Source organism: Fonticula alba (assembly GCF_000388065.1).
Source record: "Fonticula alba strain ATCC 38817 unplaced genomic scaffold supercont2.3, whole genome shotgun sequence".
NCBI lineage: Eukaryota > Rotosphaerida > Fonticulaceae > Fonticula > Fonticula alba.
In genome coordinates this window covers 1,207,526-1,221,687 of record NW_009242973.1, presented here as the reverse complement: position 1 = coordinate 1,221,687, position 14,162 = coordinate 1,207,526, and the positions used below count along the sequence as shown (strand labels likewise).

Here is a 14,162-nt window from a genome sequence, read left to right as displayed (position 1 = left end):
CCCCCCTCCCCCCTCCCCCCCGCCGGCCGGCCGCTGGCGTGTTCGTGTCGCGGGCCACACCAGTCCGAGGCGGCCATGAACCCCTCGGCTCGGTATCTGCATGGCCTGCTGCTGTCGGTGCAGGGGGTCCTGGATCGCGAGCAGAGCGCCCTCAACGAGGCCGCGGCCTCCGGCGGTGCCCAATCATCGCAGGCCCCGGCCCCGGCCCAGCCGGAGAACACCCTGACCGCCCTGTGGATGGTTACCTTCCACCGTTTGACCCTGGCGGATTTGGTCCTGCCGGAGCATGCATACCAGTCGGAGCTGGCCCGACTCGGGGCCAGTGCCTCCGAGTCGCCGGGCCCCGAGGAGGGCCACCCGGCGGCCGGGTCCTGGGAGACCGGTGGCTTTGCGCCGGCCCGAGCCGGGACCCCGGTGCCGGAGACCCTGCGCCAGCGGCGGGCACAGGCGGCGGCGGCCCTGCGAGCCGAGCGGGCCCGCGCCCGGGCCCGCGTCACCGACATGGCCGGGCAGCTGCTCCTGGAGTCGCCCTTCTGGCTGACCGGCATCCATTCGACCGCCGGGCAGGGGCTCATCCTGGAGGCGGTGTGCGACCGGGCTGTCCGGTCTCCGGGGGACGCGCTCTTCGCGGCGCACTTCCTCCGGCTGCTGCACAGCACCAACACGCCGTTCTTCATTTCGGTCTACATCCAGCGCACCCTCGGGCGCATCATCTACGGTCAGATGAATGCCTTCACCATCGACGAGGCGTCCAATTATGGGCTCTTCCTGCGGCTGGTCATCGCCATGCTCCTCCGCTGGCAGGACCGCTATGAGGGGGAGTTTGTTGGCCAGTCGCCGGCCGAGGTGCCGGCGGCCGGTGCGTCGCCGGCCGATGGGGCCACCGAGCCGCCGGAGCCGGAGCCGGAGCCGGAGCCGGAGCCCCGGCCTGGCCCGGCCCCGGGGGACCCCGAGGCCGAGGCCTGGGCCGCGGCCGGGGTCCCCATGCCGGCCGGCTTGGATGGGCTGGCCCTGGCGCCGTTGTACGGCTCGCTGCGGAGCTTTAGCTCGGTGCGCACGCTCTTCCTGCCGTCGGAGGCGGCTGGCGATTCGCCCGGCGACGAGCAGCCCTCCGGCGAGGGGCCCCCCCCGGCCGGGACCACCACCCCGACCACCGGGGCCGCCATCGTCCCCGGGCGCACCTTCGACTCGTACCGCAAGGACCTGAATGTCATGTTCAGCATCCTGGCCAACCAGTTCCTGTCGGCCCTGAGCAGCCGCATTCCCACCGTGGTGAATGCCACGTTGACCTGTCTGTCACGCATGACCGACGTCTTCCCCCATGACGAGGCCACCCTGACCACCATCAGCCTGGCCGTGCGCCTGGCCATCGCCGACACCAATGAGGCCAATGCGCGCGCTGCCGGCGGCCCGGAGGCCACTGGCGCGGGTGCCCCTGCCGCCCCGGCCACCGACCCGAATGTCCTCTTCCTGAGTGAGGAGTCTGCCGGCAACCGGAAGCTGACCCTGGCCACCAGGTGCGTGTAGCGCCGGGGGTTTCCTTTGTGCCTTCCCCTTTTTCGGCCCCCTTCGCTGTGGTGCCTTTCTTTTTTTTTTTTTCCTTCGCCCACTGCCCGCTGCTTGTTGCTTGCTGCTGTTCCCGCCCCCGCCCCCGCCCCCGCCCCCGCCCCCCTCCTGTGCTCTCTCTCATATTGACATCGGTCGTGGTTCCCCGGCCCGGCAGTTATCTCCTGCACTTGGAGGGCTTCCACAGTGCTTGGAAGGCCCCGGAGGCGCCAGCCTCGGCGGCCAAGTCCTCGGGCGCACAGGAATCGCGGGGTGCCGGTGCGCGCGGCCGTCCCGAGAGCATCCCTTCGGCGGAGGCGGCCGCCAGCGAGGCCGACTCGCGCTCTGCCTCGGGCATCTTGCGATCTTCGCGGGAGGATGTGTCGGCCGAGGATCCCGAAGCCGGGAGCCAGCGGTCTCGGGCGCGTGAGCGACGCGCCGAGCGTGAACGTGAGCGTGAGCGCGAGCGCGAGCGCGAGCGTGCTGACAAGGATCGCGAAAAGTCGGACAAGGAGCGCCGCCGCGAGCGGAAGAACGAGCGCGAGCGCGAGCGCGAGCGCGAGCGTGAGCGCGACCGTGATCGCGAGCGCGACCGTGAGCGCGACCGTGAGCGCGACCGTGATCGCGAGCGTGACCGTGAGCGTGACCGCGAGCGCGATCGCCCCGATGAGCGCCCCGACAAGACGGAGCGCGCCGAGAAGCCCAGCAAGGCCGAGAAGACCGACAAGTCCAGTAGCAGCAAGGCCAGCAAGGCCGAGAAGGCCGAGCGTGGGGAAAAGTCCTCGCGCTCGGAGCGCGGCGAAAAGCCCGAGCGTGCCTCCAAGGCCGAGCGTGCTGACAAGGCCGAGCGTGCTAACAAGGCCGAGCGTGCTGACAAGGCCGAGCGTGCTGACAAGGCCGAGCGTGCTGACAAGGCCGACAAGGTCGATAAGACCGAGCGTTCCGAGCGGACTGAGCGCTCTGAGCGCTCCGGACGTTCTGAGCGCCCCGAGCGTCCCGAGCGCCCCGAGCGCCCCGAGCGCCCCGAGCGCCCTGAACGCACCGAGCGCATCGAGCGCCCGGACCGCGCTGACGAGCGCCAGCGCGATGCCTCGCCCGCGTGGGAGAAGCTCCCGCATGTGGCGGCTGCCGGCGGCGGCGTCGGTGCCAGCGCCGATCGCCCTGGCCCCCGAGCCGCTGACCGTGGCTCCTCGCCGGCCCCGGCGTTGCAGCTGCCCGCCTCGCGGTCGGGCCTGACCCTGCCCCCGTCTTCGGGGGCCGCCACGGCCGGTCCCAGCGCGGCCGGGGAGCCGATCCGCCGGCCGCGCCCGCGTGCCGTCCTCCTGGCTGACCAGGCTTCTGCGGCCGGGGCCAGCACCTCGGCGGCTTCGTCGCCTGTGGTGCCGCTGGCGAGCGCCGCCGCGGCGCCGGCCGTGGCTCCTCCGGTGGCGCCGGTTGCGGCACCGGCCGCGACGCTACGCCCGGCGCCCCGCCGCGAGGCATCGCCCCTCCCTTCGGCCACCGTGGGTGCCCCTGCCGGCGAGGAGATCTTCCGGCCGCGGCCGCGGTCCAGCACGCCCTCCTCGACGTCCGGCAGCACCAGCAGCCAGGGCGCCTCGCCGCGACTGCCACCGGCCGCGGATGAGGCCGCTCGTCCATCGGCCCAGCGACTTCCGGAGTCCGGCTCCGAGCTGCCATCCGGCCTGCGGAAGCGCCAATGGTCCGAGGTATCTGAGGTGCGTGCTTCTTCCTCCCCGCCCGCCCGCCCTCCCTCCCCCCGGGCCGGCGTGCTGTTTTTCTCTTTTTCCTTCTTCGCCCCTCGCAGCCTGACTAACCCGTCTCCGGTTGTGGCTTGCCGCTTTCTTGCCGCTCGTCGTCTTGCCTCTTCGTGGCCCGACCCAGTCGGATGCCGACCGCCCGATCAAGCGCCCCGGGCTGTCCCCCTCGCCGGGGCCCTCCAGCTCGACGGCCTCCCTGGCCGAGGGTCGCCTGGCCATGAGCGACTCGGCCGAGGCCGCACGCCGCCGGGAGGACCGCGCCCGGCGCTTCGCCGCCAGCTCCGAGACGTCGGAGCAGTCGCCCTCGACCGCGGCCTCTCGGCGTTGGGGCGAGCCCTCGCCTGCCGGCCCCGGGGACATTGGCGGCCCGGGCGACGGCGGCCGGGGTGACCGCGGTGGCGAGCGTCCCGCCCGTGGTGAGCGCTCGGATCGCGGTGACCGCGGCGACCGCCTGGACCGCCACGACCGCCACGACCGCGGTGACCGCGGCGACCGCGGCGACCGTGGCGACCGTGGCGACCGCGGCCCTCTGTCGCGCGGCGGCCCGCCGCCCCCGGGGTCTCGCGGCCGCTCGCCCGACCCCCGGTCGCACCAGCAGCGCAGCCCGCCGCCCGGCTTCGAGCATTCCTTCCCCGATGATGGGCCTCCTTCGTACCACCCCCACCCCCACCACCACCATCACCACCCCCACCCCCACCCCCACCACCATGGGGGCCCGTTCGGTGGCCGGCGGGGTGGCCGTGGCGGCGGCCCCTTCTCCGGCGGCCCCCCCGGGCGCGACCTCCGCCGAGGCCCGCCGCCCCCGGCCGACCGGCGCGAGCACCACCACCCGTCCGGTGGCGGGCCGTCTGGGCGTGGGCGGCGGTGATCCCCCATCTGCCAACGCACCATCTCAATAGATCCTCCCCCGTGTGTTTCTCTGTGTGTGTGTGTGTGTGTGTGTGTGTGTGTGTGTGTCGGGTGCCCGGGTGCCCGGGTGCCGTGTGGCGGCGGCCGAGTGTGTGCTTTACCGGGCCCCTGTGTGGTGTCCGGTGTCGGCTGGCGGGCGCGCGCCTCACCCACCATCGTGCGGCGCGGGCCCGGCTTCTCGGCCCCCCCCCGCCGATCCCCCAGAACACCAACGCCAAGGAGCGCGTGTCCCCGACCCGCGACGGGGCTGCCCCGGATCCATATACATGACTGTCTGCCTGGAGGTGTGTGCGTGTGTGTGTGCGTGGCTGGCGGTGGCATTTGGGCCACGGCGGCCCGCGGCTGTGCCCCGGCGAGTTGGACACACTCTCAGCCCCCTGGCTTCCGGTTTGTCCTTCGCCCCGCTGTTGCTCTTGCCTTGCCCGGCTCCGGCCCGCCCCTTGCCTCTTGGCCGCCTGCCCCTTCGGCCCTCTTGTCCGGGTCCCTCCTCCGGATCCCTTCGCTTGTGGCTGGAGAGCTCTCTTCTTCGGCCTTCCCCTGCCCCCGAGGCCGGTTTCCCTTGCCCTGCTTGTGACATGCTCCGGGCGGCGGTATCTCGACAGCCGCGCCGCGGTGGCAGCCCCGGGGCGGTGGCCGCACGCGCGCTGGCCTCGACATCCGGCGACCGTCCGGGTGACGCCCGGCCGGGCGCCGGGTCGTGGATTAGCATCGGCGGGGCGACCTTCCCCACGAAGGCCCCCTCCGGGGCGGATGCCCTGGTTCCTGCCTGGCCGACGGCCGCCCTGCCGCCCACTCCCTGGGTGATGCGCCATGTCCGGTGGCTGCTGCAAAAGCGCGCCCTCGGGCAGGATGCCTTCCTGATTGGCCCGCCCGGGCCGGTCCGCCGGCGGCTGGCCCACTTGGAGGCCTGGCTGTCGCGGTCGCCGGTCGAGTACATGATGATCAGCCGCGACACGAGCGAGGTGCGTCCCGGTGCCGAGGGGGGGGGGGGGGGGGGATTGGTGCCTGGCCTGCTGCCGCGGGGCCAGCTCGCCGGCTGGCCCGGGCCCCGTTCTGCCTGCCGGGCTCGATCGCTTGCCGCCGCATGTGGCCCGGTGGGCTCCCCGCTAACCATGGTTCTCCCTCGCGCCCGATCGGTGCCCCGGTCGCACGCGGGTCCGCCCCCCTCTCCCGGCCGCGCTCAATAGGCCGATCTGAAGCAGCGCCGGGATCTGACCGGCGGTCAGCTTGTGTACACCGACCAGCCGGCCGTGCGAGCTGCCCTGCACGGGCGGACCCTGCTCCTGGATGGGGTCGAGCGCGCCGAGCGAAATGTCCTGCCGACCTTGAACAATCTCCTGGAGAACCGGGAGATGGCCCTCGAGGATGGCAGCCTGATTGTCAGCCCGCGGCGGTATGGCGAGCTGGCGGCCGAGCGCCGGGCGGCCGGCCGGGCGGCCGACGACCTGGGCGCCTGGCGCCTGTTGCCGGCCTCCGAGGACTTCCATGTGGTGGCCCTGGGCCTGCCGGTGCCGCCATACGGAGGGCCCGGGGCGGCTCCCCTGGACCCGCCCTTCCGGTCGCGCTTCCAGGCCCGGTACATCGGCGAGCCGGATGACGAGACCCTGCTGGCCCTGGCGGCCCCGACCCCCGGGGAGTGGTGGCGCTTTGATGGCGACGCCGGCCCCGATGAGGATGGCTCCTTCCCGGTGGATGATGCGTGGTCGATGCGCGCGGCCGAGGCGGCCCTCGGCCTGCGCAAGACGTGGCGCTCCTTCGAGCTGGACCCGGCCGTGGCGGCCGGCGACCAGCTGGCCCTCAGCCCGAGCGACCTGCTGTTGGGCGGGGGCGCCGGGGCCCAGGGCGCCGGGGCCGGGCGCCTCAGTGCCCTGGGCCTGCCGCTGCTGCCGATCGGCGCCAGCGAGCGTCTGGCCTTCCGCATGCAGGCCTTCCCGCTGGACTTCGTGTCGGTCGGGGACTCGGCCCTGGATCGGGCCGCCGGCTTGGCCGCCGTCCGCCGGGTTTACCCCTTCGATGTGTCGCCGCCGGGCGCCTCGCCTTCCGGCGGCAGCGGCGACAGCCGCAGCAGCAGCAGCAGCAGCAGCAACACCACCAAAAAGGCCCCCAGCAGCGCGGCCACCGCCAAGGCTGCCACGCGTGACTACTCCGATGCCCTTGGGCGCCTGGCCGCCGGGGCCCTGCTCCGGCCCGGCGCCTCGGAGGATGGCATGCTGGATGCCGCGCGGGTGGCCGATTCGCAGTGGCATGTGGCTGATGCGCACTGGCCGGAGCTGGCCGAGCCATCGTCCTCGTCGTCGTCGTCGTCGTCGTCGTCATCGGTGGCGGCAGCCGGCCCCCTGACGCGATACCAGCTGGCGCGGGTGGCCACGCATGAGGATGGCCGCCGGCGCGTGGTCCTGGTCGGGCGCGGTGCCGACGGCTTGGCCGACCCCCCGCCCGAGCACGAGGTGCATGTGGACTTCTTCGCGCCGGCCGACCAGGCGGCCCCCTCGGAGACGGGGTGGCTGCTCGAGGCCGAGCCCTGCCCGGCGGCGGCCCTGCGCACGCGTCTTCTCCCCCGCCAGCAGGACGAGCTGGTGGCCCTGGTGCAGGCCCTGGCCCCGGGCGGGCGGGTGGCCATCCGCGACCGGTCGGGGGAGCGTGTCCTGCCGAGCCCCGGCCGCTGGTCCGGGGTCCTGCCGCGGGATGTCCTGTATGCCGGGCCGGCTGGCAGCGGCAAGTCCACCGTGGTGGCGGCGCTGGCGGACTTGCTGGGCCGGGCCCCCGGGTCCGGGCTCCAGTGGATCGAGTGCGTCCGGGAGACGGCCCTGCGGGACCTCCTCCAGCGGCGTGTGACCGTGGAGCAGGCCCCCCCGGCGGCCGGTGGCGGTGGCGATCTCCATGGCGATGGCACGCGGCATCCCTCCTCGGCCGATACATCGTGGGAGGATGCGGAGCTGGTGCGCGCGGCGCTGACCGGCGGGCTGGTGGTGCTGGACGGGGTGGACCGGCTGTCGGCCGGGTCGCTGGCGGCCCTGCAGTCGCTGGTGGCCGATCGGCTGGCCGCCCTGCCGGACGGGTCGTACCTGGTGCCGGCCGGGGCCGAGCCGGGCCTCGGGCTGGGCCTCCCGGCGGCGGGGGCCCTCTGCCGGCCGGTGCATCCGGACTTCCGCCTGGTCATGCTGGCCGGCGAGCCCGGGCCACTGGCCGGGGCCGGGTCCCCGGCCAACTGGCTCACCGACGAGGTGGCCGGGCTGTGTGATGTGGTCCGGGCGGCGGGTCGCACGCCGGCCGAGGTCCGGGCGCTGGCCCTGCGCGGGGCCCTCGGCGGTGCGGCGGCCTCCGGCCCCGTCCGGCCGCTGCTCGAGTCTTGTGTGGATGCGCTTCTGCGCGCGCGGCAGGGGCTGCTGCGGGACTTCCCGGCGGCGGCCGGCGGGGCGGATGCCGCGGTGCACGCGCGCGTGGATGACGCCCTCGGCGTGCGGCAGGTTGTCCGCACGGCCCAGGCGGTCGGGGCCATGGCGCAGCGCCGGCTGTCTGGCGGGCCCGGCGCCGGTGGCGACCTGCCCCTGGACTGGACCGCGGCCGCCGGCCGGCGCCTGCATGATGCCCTGATGCTGGCCTTCGTGCCGGCGGTGCTGGCCGCGCGGGTGGCCGCATCCGTGCGCCGGGCCACCGGCGGCCTGCTGGACCTGGACCGGGCCCGTCAGGCCGATGAGTTTGCCCTCGCCGGCGCCCGGGCCCCGGGGTCGGCTCTCGGCACGCCGGCCCCCCTGGACGGGCTGGACTCCGTGGGTTTGGCCCTGTCGGCCGACCGGACGGCCCTGGAGCTCGGCGGGTCTGGCCTTCGTGTGCCGGCCTGGCGCCCGGTGTCGGCCGAGGAATCTGGTGCGTGGGCCCGCGGACGTGCTCCTCCTCCTCCTCCTCCTCCTCCTCCTCCTCCTCGGGGGCGGCCTGCCGCCGGGGTGTGGTGTTTCATTCCTTTTTTTGCCCCGGCACCGGTCCGCCGCCCGGCAGGCACCGTTTTTGGTCGCCGGGCCCGCCGGGGCCCTGCCTCCCTGCCCCGGCCCTTGCTGACCTCTTTCGCGCGCCCCCCCCCCCCGCTCCCCCTGCCCTCCCCTCCCCGACTGCCCGGGCCCCTGGCCCCGGCGTGCAGCCCTCATCCCCCGGCCGGTGTTCACCCCGAACCAGGCCCATGCTCGGTCGCTGGCCGCGCTGGCCTTCGACTTGCGCATGTGCGGCCCGGTGGTGTGCCCCAGCTCGCTGGAGCCCCTGACCCCGGCGGCCGCCGGCTCGGCCCCGACGCATGTCCTGCTCCTGGGCAACCAGGGCGTCGGCAAGAACAAGCTGGCCGACAAGCTGTGCGACATCCTCGGCGCCCCGCGGCAGTATGTCCAGCTCCACCGCGACACCACGGCTGCCAGCCTCTTTGTCCAAGCCTCGGTACGTTGCCCCCGCCGGCCCGCCGGCCCGCCGGCCCGCCGGCCCGCCCGCCCGCCCGCTTGGCGCCGCTCGACGACTGACATCTCCCCGGGCACCTCCCTCGGCGCCCTCCCCCCTCTCCGATGGGCAGATCGAAAATGGGCACCTGGTGTTCGGCGACGCGCCGCTGGTGCGCGCCGCGCGGCTTGGCCACATTTGCGTGGTCGACGAGGCGGACAAGGCGCCGGCGCACGTGCTGGCCGCCCTGCGGCGCCTGGCCGGGACCGGGGAGGCGGCCCTGCCGGATGGCCGGCGCCTGTCGGCCGGGGCCTGGCCCCCCCCGGCGGCCGGGCCGGCCGACCCGTCGGTGGTCCCGGTGCACCCGGACTTCCGCCTGGTGCTGCTGGCCAACCGGCCGGGCTTCCCCTTCCACGGAAATGACGTGGCGTCGGCCCTCGGGGGCGCCAATGTGGCCGTGCACCCGGTCCCGGCCCCGGGGCGCGGGTCGCAAACGCGCGTGGTGTTGGATGCGGCCCTGGCGGCGGCCGGCGCGGCGGCGGCGCGCGCCGCGCGCCTCGGGCCCCAGCCGGCCATGGCCGCGGGCTGGAGCCCGGCCCCGGGGCCCTCCGGCCCGGCGCTGGACCACCAGCTGGCCGTGCTGAAGACGGTCACCCAGCTGGTGGATGGGTTCCTGTCGCCGCTGCGCTGGGCCAGCTCGCTGGATGACCTCCGGCCGCCGGGCGAGTCGGCCGCCGAGCCGGCGTACCCGTACTCGGTGCGCGAGCTGGCCGCCGTGGCCCGGCACTATGCGGCCGGGAATGCCGATCGGCTGGCGCCCGGGGCCCCTGGCGCCGGGGGCCTGGCCGCCGTGTCCGACAGCATGTGGGACTCGGTGGCCAATGTCCTGTCCTTCGAGGCCCACACCCCGGGGCTGGCCGGGCTGACGGACTGGCAGCAGGAGGCCGACCTGGCGGCCGGCGGCCTGGCCCTGGAGCCGAGCCCGACGTCGGTCTACTGGCGCGGGGTCCTCCGCCGGGCGGGGCTGCCCCTGCCGGACCCGAGCGCGGCCCCGGGCCCCGGGGCCTGGACCACGCTGCTGGACGCCAGCAGCCCGGGGCGGGTGTACCCGGCCCGGGCGGGCGCCCTCGGGGCGTCGCCCTGGCGCGCGGCCGGCCCGGGCCGGACCGTGGCCCTGCCCGGGGGCCGGGCCTCCGCGCCGGATGCCGGCCTGCCGACCAGCGCGGCGGCCGACGCCCTGGCGGCCGACTTGAACCGGCACCCGGCGGCCATGATGGGGGCCGGTGTGGCCGGGCCCGGCGAGGCCGAAGGCCCGGACCCGGAGGCCGCCGATGCCGATGCCGATGCCGATGCCGGGGGCTTCACCCTCCGGCGGGTGGACGCCTTCCGCGAGGAGGTGGCCCGCTGGACGAGCGCCTTCCCGCCGGGCATGGACCCGGCCGGGCCGGCCTCCTTCCAGGCCATGGTGGCCAGCCACCATGATCTGGCACATGGGCCGCCGGCGGGCGTGGACCCCGGGGCGTGGCTGTCGCTGGCGGCCAGCCGGGCCTCCTCCGTGTGCGCCCTGTGGGCCGGGCACCCGGAGGCCGTGCTGTTCACCCGGACCCGGGTCAATTGCGCCGGCGTGCCGTTGAATGCCGACCGGCCGGAGCGCTTCGCCCTGGCCCTCGGGCCCGGGGCCCGGGACGACCCGGTGCTCGGGGCCGGGCTCGTGTCGCATGGCGGCCTCGATGGCCAGGCCGAGACCCTGGTGCTGGCCTCGCGTGGCGGGGTCTTCACCGGGGTGCGGCTGCCGGCCGGGCCGGAGGAGGAGGAGGCACCGGCGACCCCCGGGCCGGGGCCCCACTCGGCCGGGCCCTTCGCCGGGTTGGCGCCCACCTGGCAGGCCCGCCTGCCGGCCGGCATGCGCCTGCATGGGGATCTGGTCCCGGCCGGGGCCGGGGTCATGGCTGCCCTGGCCTCGCCCGGCCCGGGGCCCGAGTCCGCCGGTGCGGTGGTGATCCTGGTGGACGCGCGTACCGGGCACCTGCGCCAGGTGGACCTGCCGGCGGCCGACCCATCGGCCGGGTGGCTGACTGGCCATACGCTGGTCGGGCTGCCGAATGGCCGCGGCGTGGCCCTCCTGCCGGGGCACACCTCGGGCAGCGTGGTGACCCTCACGCCCGGGGGGCCGCTGGCCGATGGCCAGGTCGATGTCCGGGTGGCCCGGGTGTCCGGCCCGGCCGAGGCCGGCGCGCCGTTGGTCTGGTCCAGCCGGCTCGGCCTGGGGCCTTCGGCCGGCTGCGACCTGCTTGCCCTGGACCCGGCATCGGGCATGGTCCTGTGCTTGCCGGTGCCGGAGGAGGGCCCCGAGGCCGGGGGGTCTGCGCGGTCGGTGGAAAGCTGGGTCCTGCCGGGCGAGGCGCTGGCCGAGCCGGCGGCGCACTTGCCGGGGCCGGGGTCCGGCGACCGGCCGGTGGCCGGCCCCTGGGTCGGGCTCCCCGGGCAGGGGATCTTCCTCCGGGGGACCCCCTCCGGCCGGCCGGCCCCCGGCCCGGGGTTCACCGGGGCCGCCGGGGCCAACCACTGGCAGTCGTTCTTCCGCCGGGGCGGGGCCGCCGGGGGGGCCGGGCCCCGGGCCGGGCCGCGGCCGGACCTGACGCTCGACGTGCTGGATGTGTCGGAGCTGGGCCGGCGGGCTGATGGCCGGGCCAGCGGCCGGCAAATTCGCCTCCCCCGGGCCCTGCACCTGGCCGAGGGCCAGACGTCGGTGCAGCTGGCCGGCGCCTCGGCCGCATGGAGTCTGGCCCCGGTGGCCGGGGACCAGGTCCTGGTGTCGGTGGCCCGGGCGGCCGGGCCCGCGGCCGGGCCCCAAGTGCAGACCATCTTGCTGGAGGCGCGGACCGGGACGGTGGCCGGCTCGCGGGATGCCCATGCCCGGGCGGCCCTCTCGGCCCGGTATGGGGCCGGCACGGCCGGCGGCGGGCGGCTGGCCGCGGCCGGCGGCGACCCGCTGGACGTCCAGCTGGGGGAGGACTACTTCGGCGCGGAGCCCGGCTCGCAGGAGCCCGGGGCCGAGGGCGGCGACCACAATCCGCCCCCGGTGTCGGATCCCCGGCACGGGGAGGTCGACGACCTGGAGCACATCGGCGGCGGCCGGTATGCCGGGGGGTCCGGCGGGTCGAACACCGCCGGGCTCGGCGGCCGCGGCGGCCCGTACCGCCTGCGCAAGCGCAACCAGCGGGTGGTCCAGCTGGATGAGGCCCGGCGGCGGGATGTGTCGGAGGAGGCGCTGCGCCGGGCGCGCGCCCTCGGGCAGCGCGCCTTCGCCGAGCGCCTGCAGGCCATCGACGCGTCGCACTCCGGGCCGGAGGCGGCCCGGGCATATGCCGACATCCTGAGCCGCATCCGGCCGGACGCCGCGCGCCTGGCCCGGGTGCTGGAGACGGCCGATGAGCGGCGGCTGCGCCTGCGCGCGCAGGGCCCCGATGCCGATGACGAGGCCGGTGCGGGGGAGGCGCCGCGCGAGCGCGAGTGGCGCTCCGGCTGCGCCGACGGCGAGCTGGACGAGGGCCGCCTGGTGGACGGCCTGGCCGGGGACAACCGGGTCTTCCGGCGCCGGGTCGAGTCGGACGAGGTGTCGCCGCTCTTCACGCCCCCCCCTCCGCCGTCGCCCCCGCCCGAGGAGGAGGAGGAGGAGCAAGACCCGCAGGCCGACGACCAGGACACCGACGATGAGGCTGGCCGGCGGCCGCCCCCCCGGCGCCTGCGGCTGTTGGTGGACTGCAGCGCGTCCATGTACCGGTTTGACGGGCTCGACGGGCGCCTGGCCAGCACCATCGACTCGGTGGCCCTGGTGCTGGAGGCCCTGGCGGCCCTGCCCGGGTGTGTGGTGGCCCTGCCGGCCGATGGGCACGGGCGGCCGGCCCCGGCGTCGGCCTACGGCCCGGACGTCCGCCTGGTGGTGGATATCCTCGGGCACTCGGGCGACTCGGCCGGGTTCGACCTGCTGGCGGCCGGGCGGCCGGCCGGGCCGAGCGGCACCGCGGCAGCCCCCCCACGGGCAGGCGCCTCGGTCCGGCGCTTTGCCGATTTGTCGCACGCCGACCGGATGCGGGCCCTGTGGCGCCTGGCGGCGCACACGCAGTACTGCTCCAGCGGCGATTGCACCCTGGAGTCCATGGGCCGCAGCGTGCGGGAGCTCAGCCCGCCGGTCGAGTCGGCCGGGTCCGGTGACGACCTGTCGGCGGCCGGGCTGTGGTCGGACACCGTGGTTTTGGTGCTGACCGATGCCAACTTCGGCCGGTATGGCATCGGCTCGCGCGACCTCCTGCCGTACCTGGTGGGCGGGGGTGGTCGGGCGGCGGCGGCGGCGGCGGCCGCCTCGGCCGTCGGCCTCCAGCCCAATGACCGGACGCGCACCATGCCACGCATGTTCCTCCTGCTGCTGGGCGAGCATGGCGCCCGTGCCGGGGATCTGGCCACCGAGCGGACCCTGCGCCGGCTCCGGCCCACCGGGCGTGTGCTGGACATCCACGAGACGGCCCGGCTGCCGGGGGTCTTGCGCAAGGTCCTGGCTCGCGAGGCCGCTGTCGAGGAGCCTGCTGCTTGAGTGTGCCGCCCGGCGTCTCTCTGGCTGTTGTGTCCGGCTGTTGTGTCCGCCATTCCTTTGGCCATGTTCCGGCGCCAGGGCTCCGAGCAAGCCTGCTTGCCACGCCCAGGTGCGCCGGTGATGCACAAATGGACAAATGCATAAATGATGTACGCAGATGCACGCAGATGTACGCAGATGTACTCGGATGTACTCAGATGTACTCGGCTGTATAGATGTACTCGGATGTACTCGGATGTATAGGTGTACTCAGATGTACTCGGCTGTATAGATATACTCAGATGAATAGATGCACCAATACACCAATACACGAATGCACCAATACACGAATGCACCAATACACGAATGCACCAATACACGAATGCACCAATACACGAATGCACCAATACACGAATGCGCCAATGCACCAATGGGCAAAGACACAGCCACACAAATGAGCGGAAAGGCAGCGTACAGACACGCAATGGCACACATATGTGCCTACCGGTGCACCTTCCAGGCCAGGCCGCGTGCTCCCTGCCCGCCCGGGCGACCCCCCCCCCCTCCAGCCGGCCGGCCGGCCCTCCAGTGTGATTGTGGGCCAAGTTCGGCGGCAGCTGAGCTGGCGCACGTGATCCCGCTGTTAAGAAGCCACTGCCCAGAGCCGGCCGCCGCGGTACCGCGAGAAGGGCACCATCGGCCGGGGTGGTTGCGCGCGCGCGCATGGGTTCCCCCCCCCCCCCCCCACCACCAAGACCTCCGGAGGCGGGGGATGGAATTCTTGGCACCTCATAGACTGGCACCGACACAGCGCCGTGCATTGTTTTCCCCGCGCCCCGGATCGCGCTCGGGCCTTCGGCGCTTCGGCAAAATGTCCCCTTCCCCCCAGGCGCGGCGGTTTTTCCCGCCGCCTCGTCAAAAACCGGAAGTGGCAGGCGCCATGGCGGGGGACCAGGCCCAAA

The 14,162-nt window shown here is 74.8% G+C and overlaps 2 protein-coding genes across 2 annotated transcripts in view; both read left to right on the top strand.

The window, feature by feature from the left end:
* The window catches only part of H696_02052 (hypothetical protein), a gene marked incomplete at its 5' end in the record, with an annotated part of 10,172 nt that extends 5,956 nt beyond the window's left edge, over window positions 1-4,216 (top strand). The window contains 3 exons of the mRNA XM_009495954.1: window positions 64-1,517; window positions 1,724-3,260; window positions 3,427-4,216. Coding sequence (XP_009494229.1) covers window positions 64-1,517; window positions 1,724-3,260; window positions 3,427-4,170 — 3,735 coding nt within the window. The 3' untranslated portion in view covers window positions 4,171-4,216. The remainder of the gene's footprint in view (window positions 1-63; window positions 1,518-1,723; window positions 3,261-3,426) is intronic.
* Window positions 4,217-4,586: 370 nt separating this feature from the next.
* On the top strand, window positions 4,587-13,545 carry H696_02051 (hypothetical protein). Its single transcript, XM_009495953.1, has 4 exons — window positions 4,587-5,173; window positions 5,399-8,078; window positions 8,347-8,633; window positions 8,764-13,545. Exons 1-4 carry the CDS (start codon window positions 4,787-4,789, stop codon window positions 13,219-13,221), a joined length of 7,812 nt encoding a protein of 2,603 aa, XP_009494228.1. The 5' UTR covers window positions 4,587-4,786; the 3' UTR covers window positions 13,222-13,545.
* Window positions 13,546-14,162: the final 617 nt, after the last annotated feature.

What these genes read in the sequence shown, in the direction of transcription:
- H696_02051 (XM_009495953.1), top strand. Translation starts at nt 4,787, where the DNA reads ATGCTCCGGGCGGCGGTATCTCGACAGCCGCGCCGCGGTGGCAGCCCC. An exon ending in TCAGCCGCGACACGAGCGAG is followed by an intron (nt 5,174 to 5,398) that starts GTGCGTCCCGGT and finishes CGCGCTCAATAG; the next exon opens with GCCGATCTGAAGCAGCGCCG. An exon ending in GGTGTCGGCCGAGGAATCTG is followed by an intron (nt 8,079 to 8,346) that starts GTGCGTGGGCCC and finishes CCCGGCGTGCAG; the next exon opens with CCCTCATCCCCCGGCCGGTG.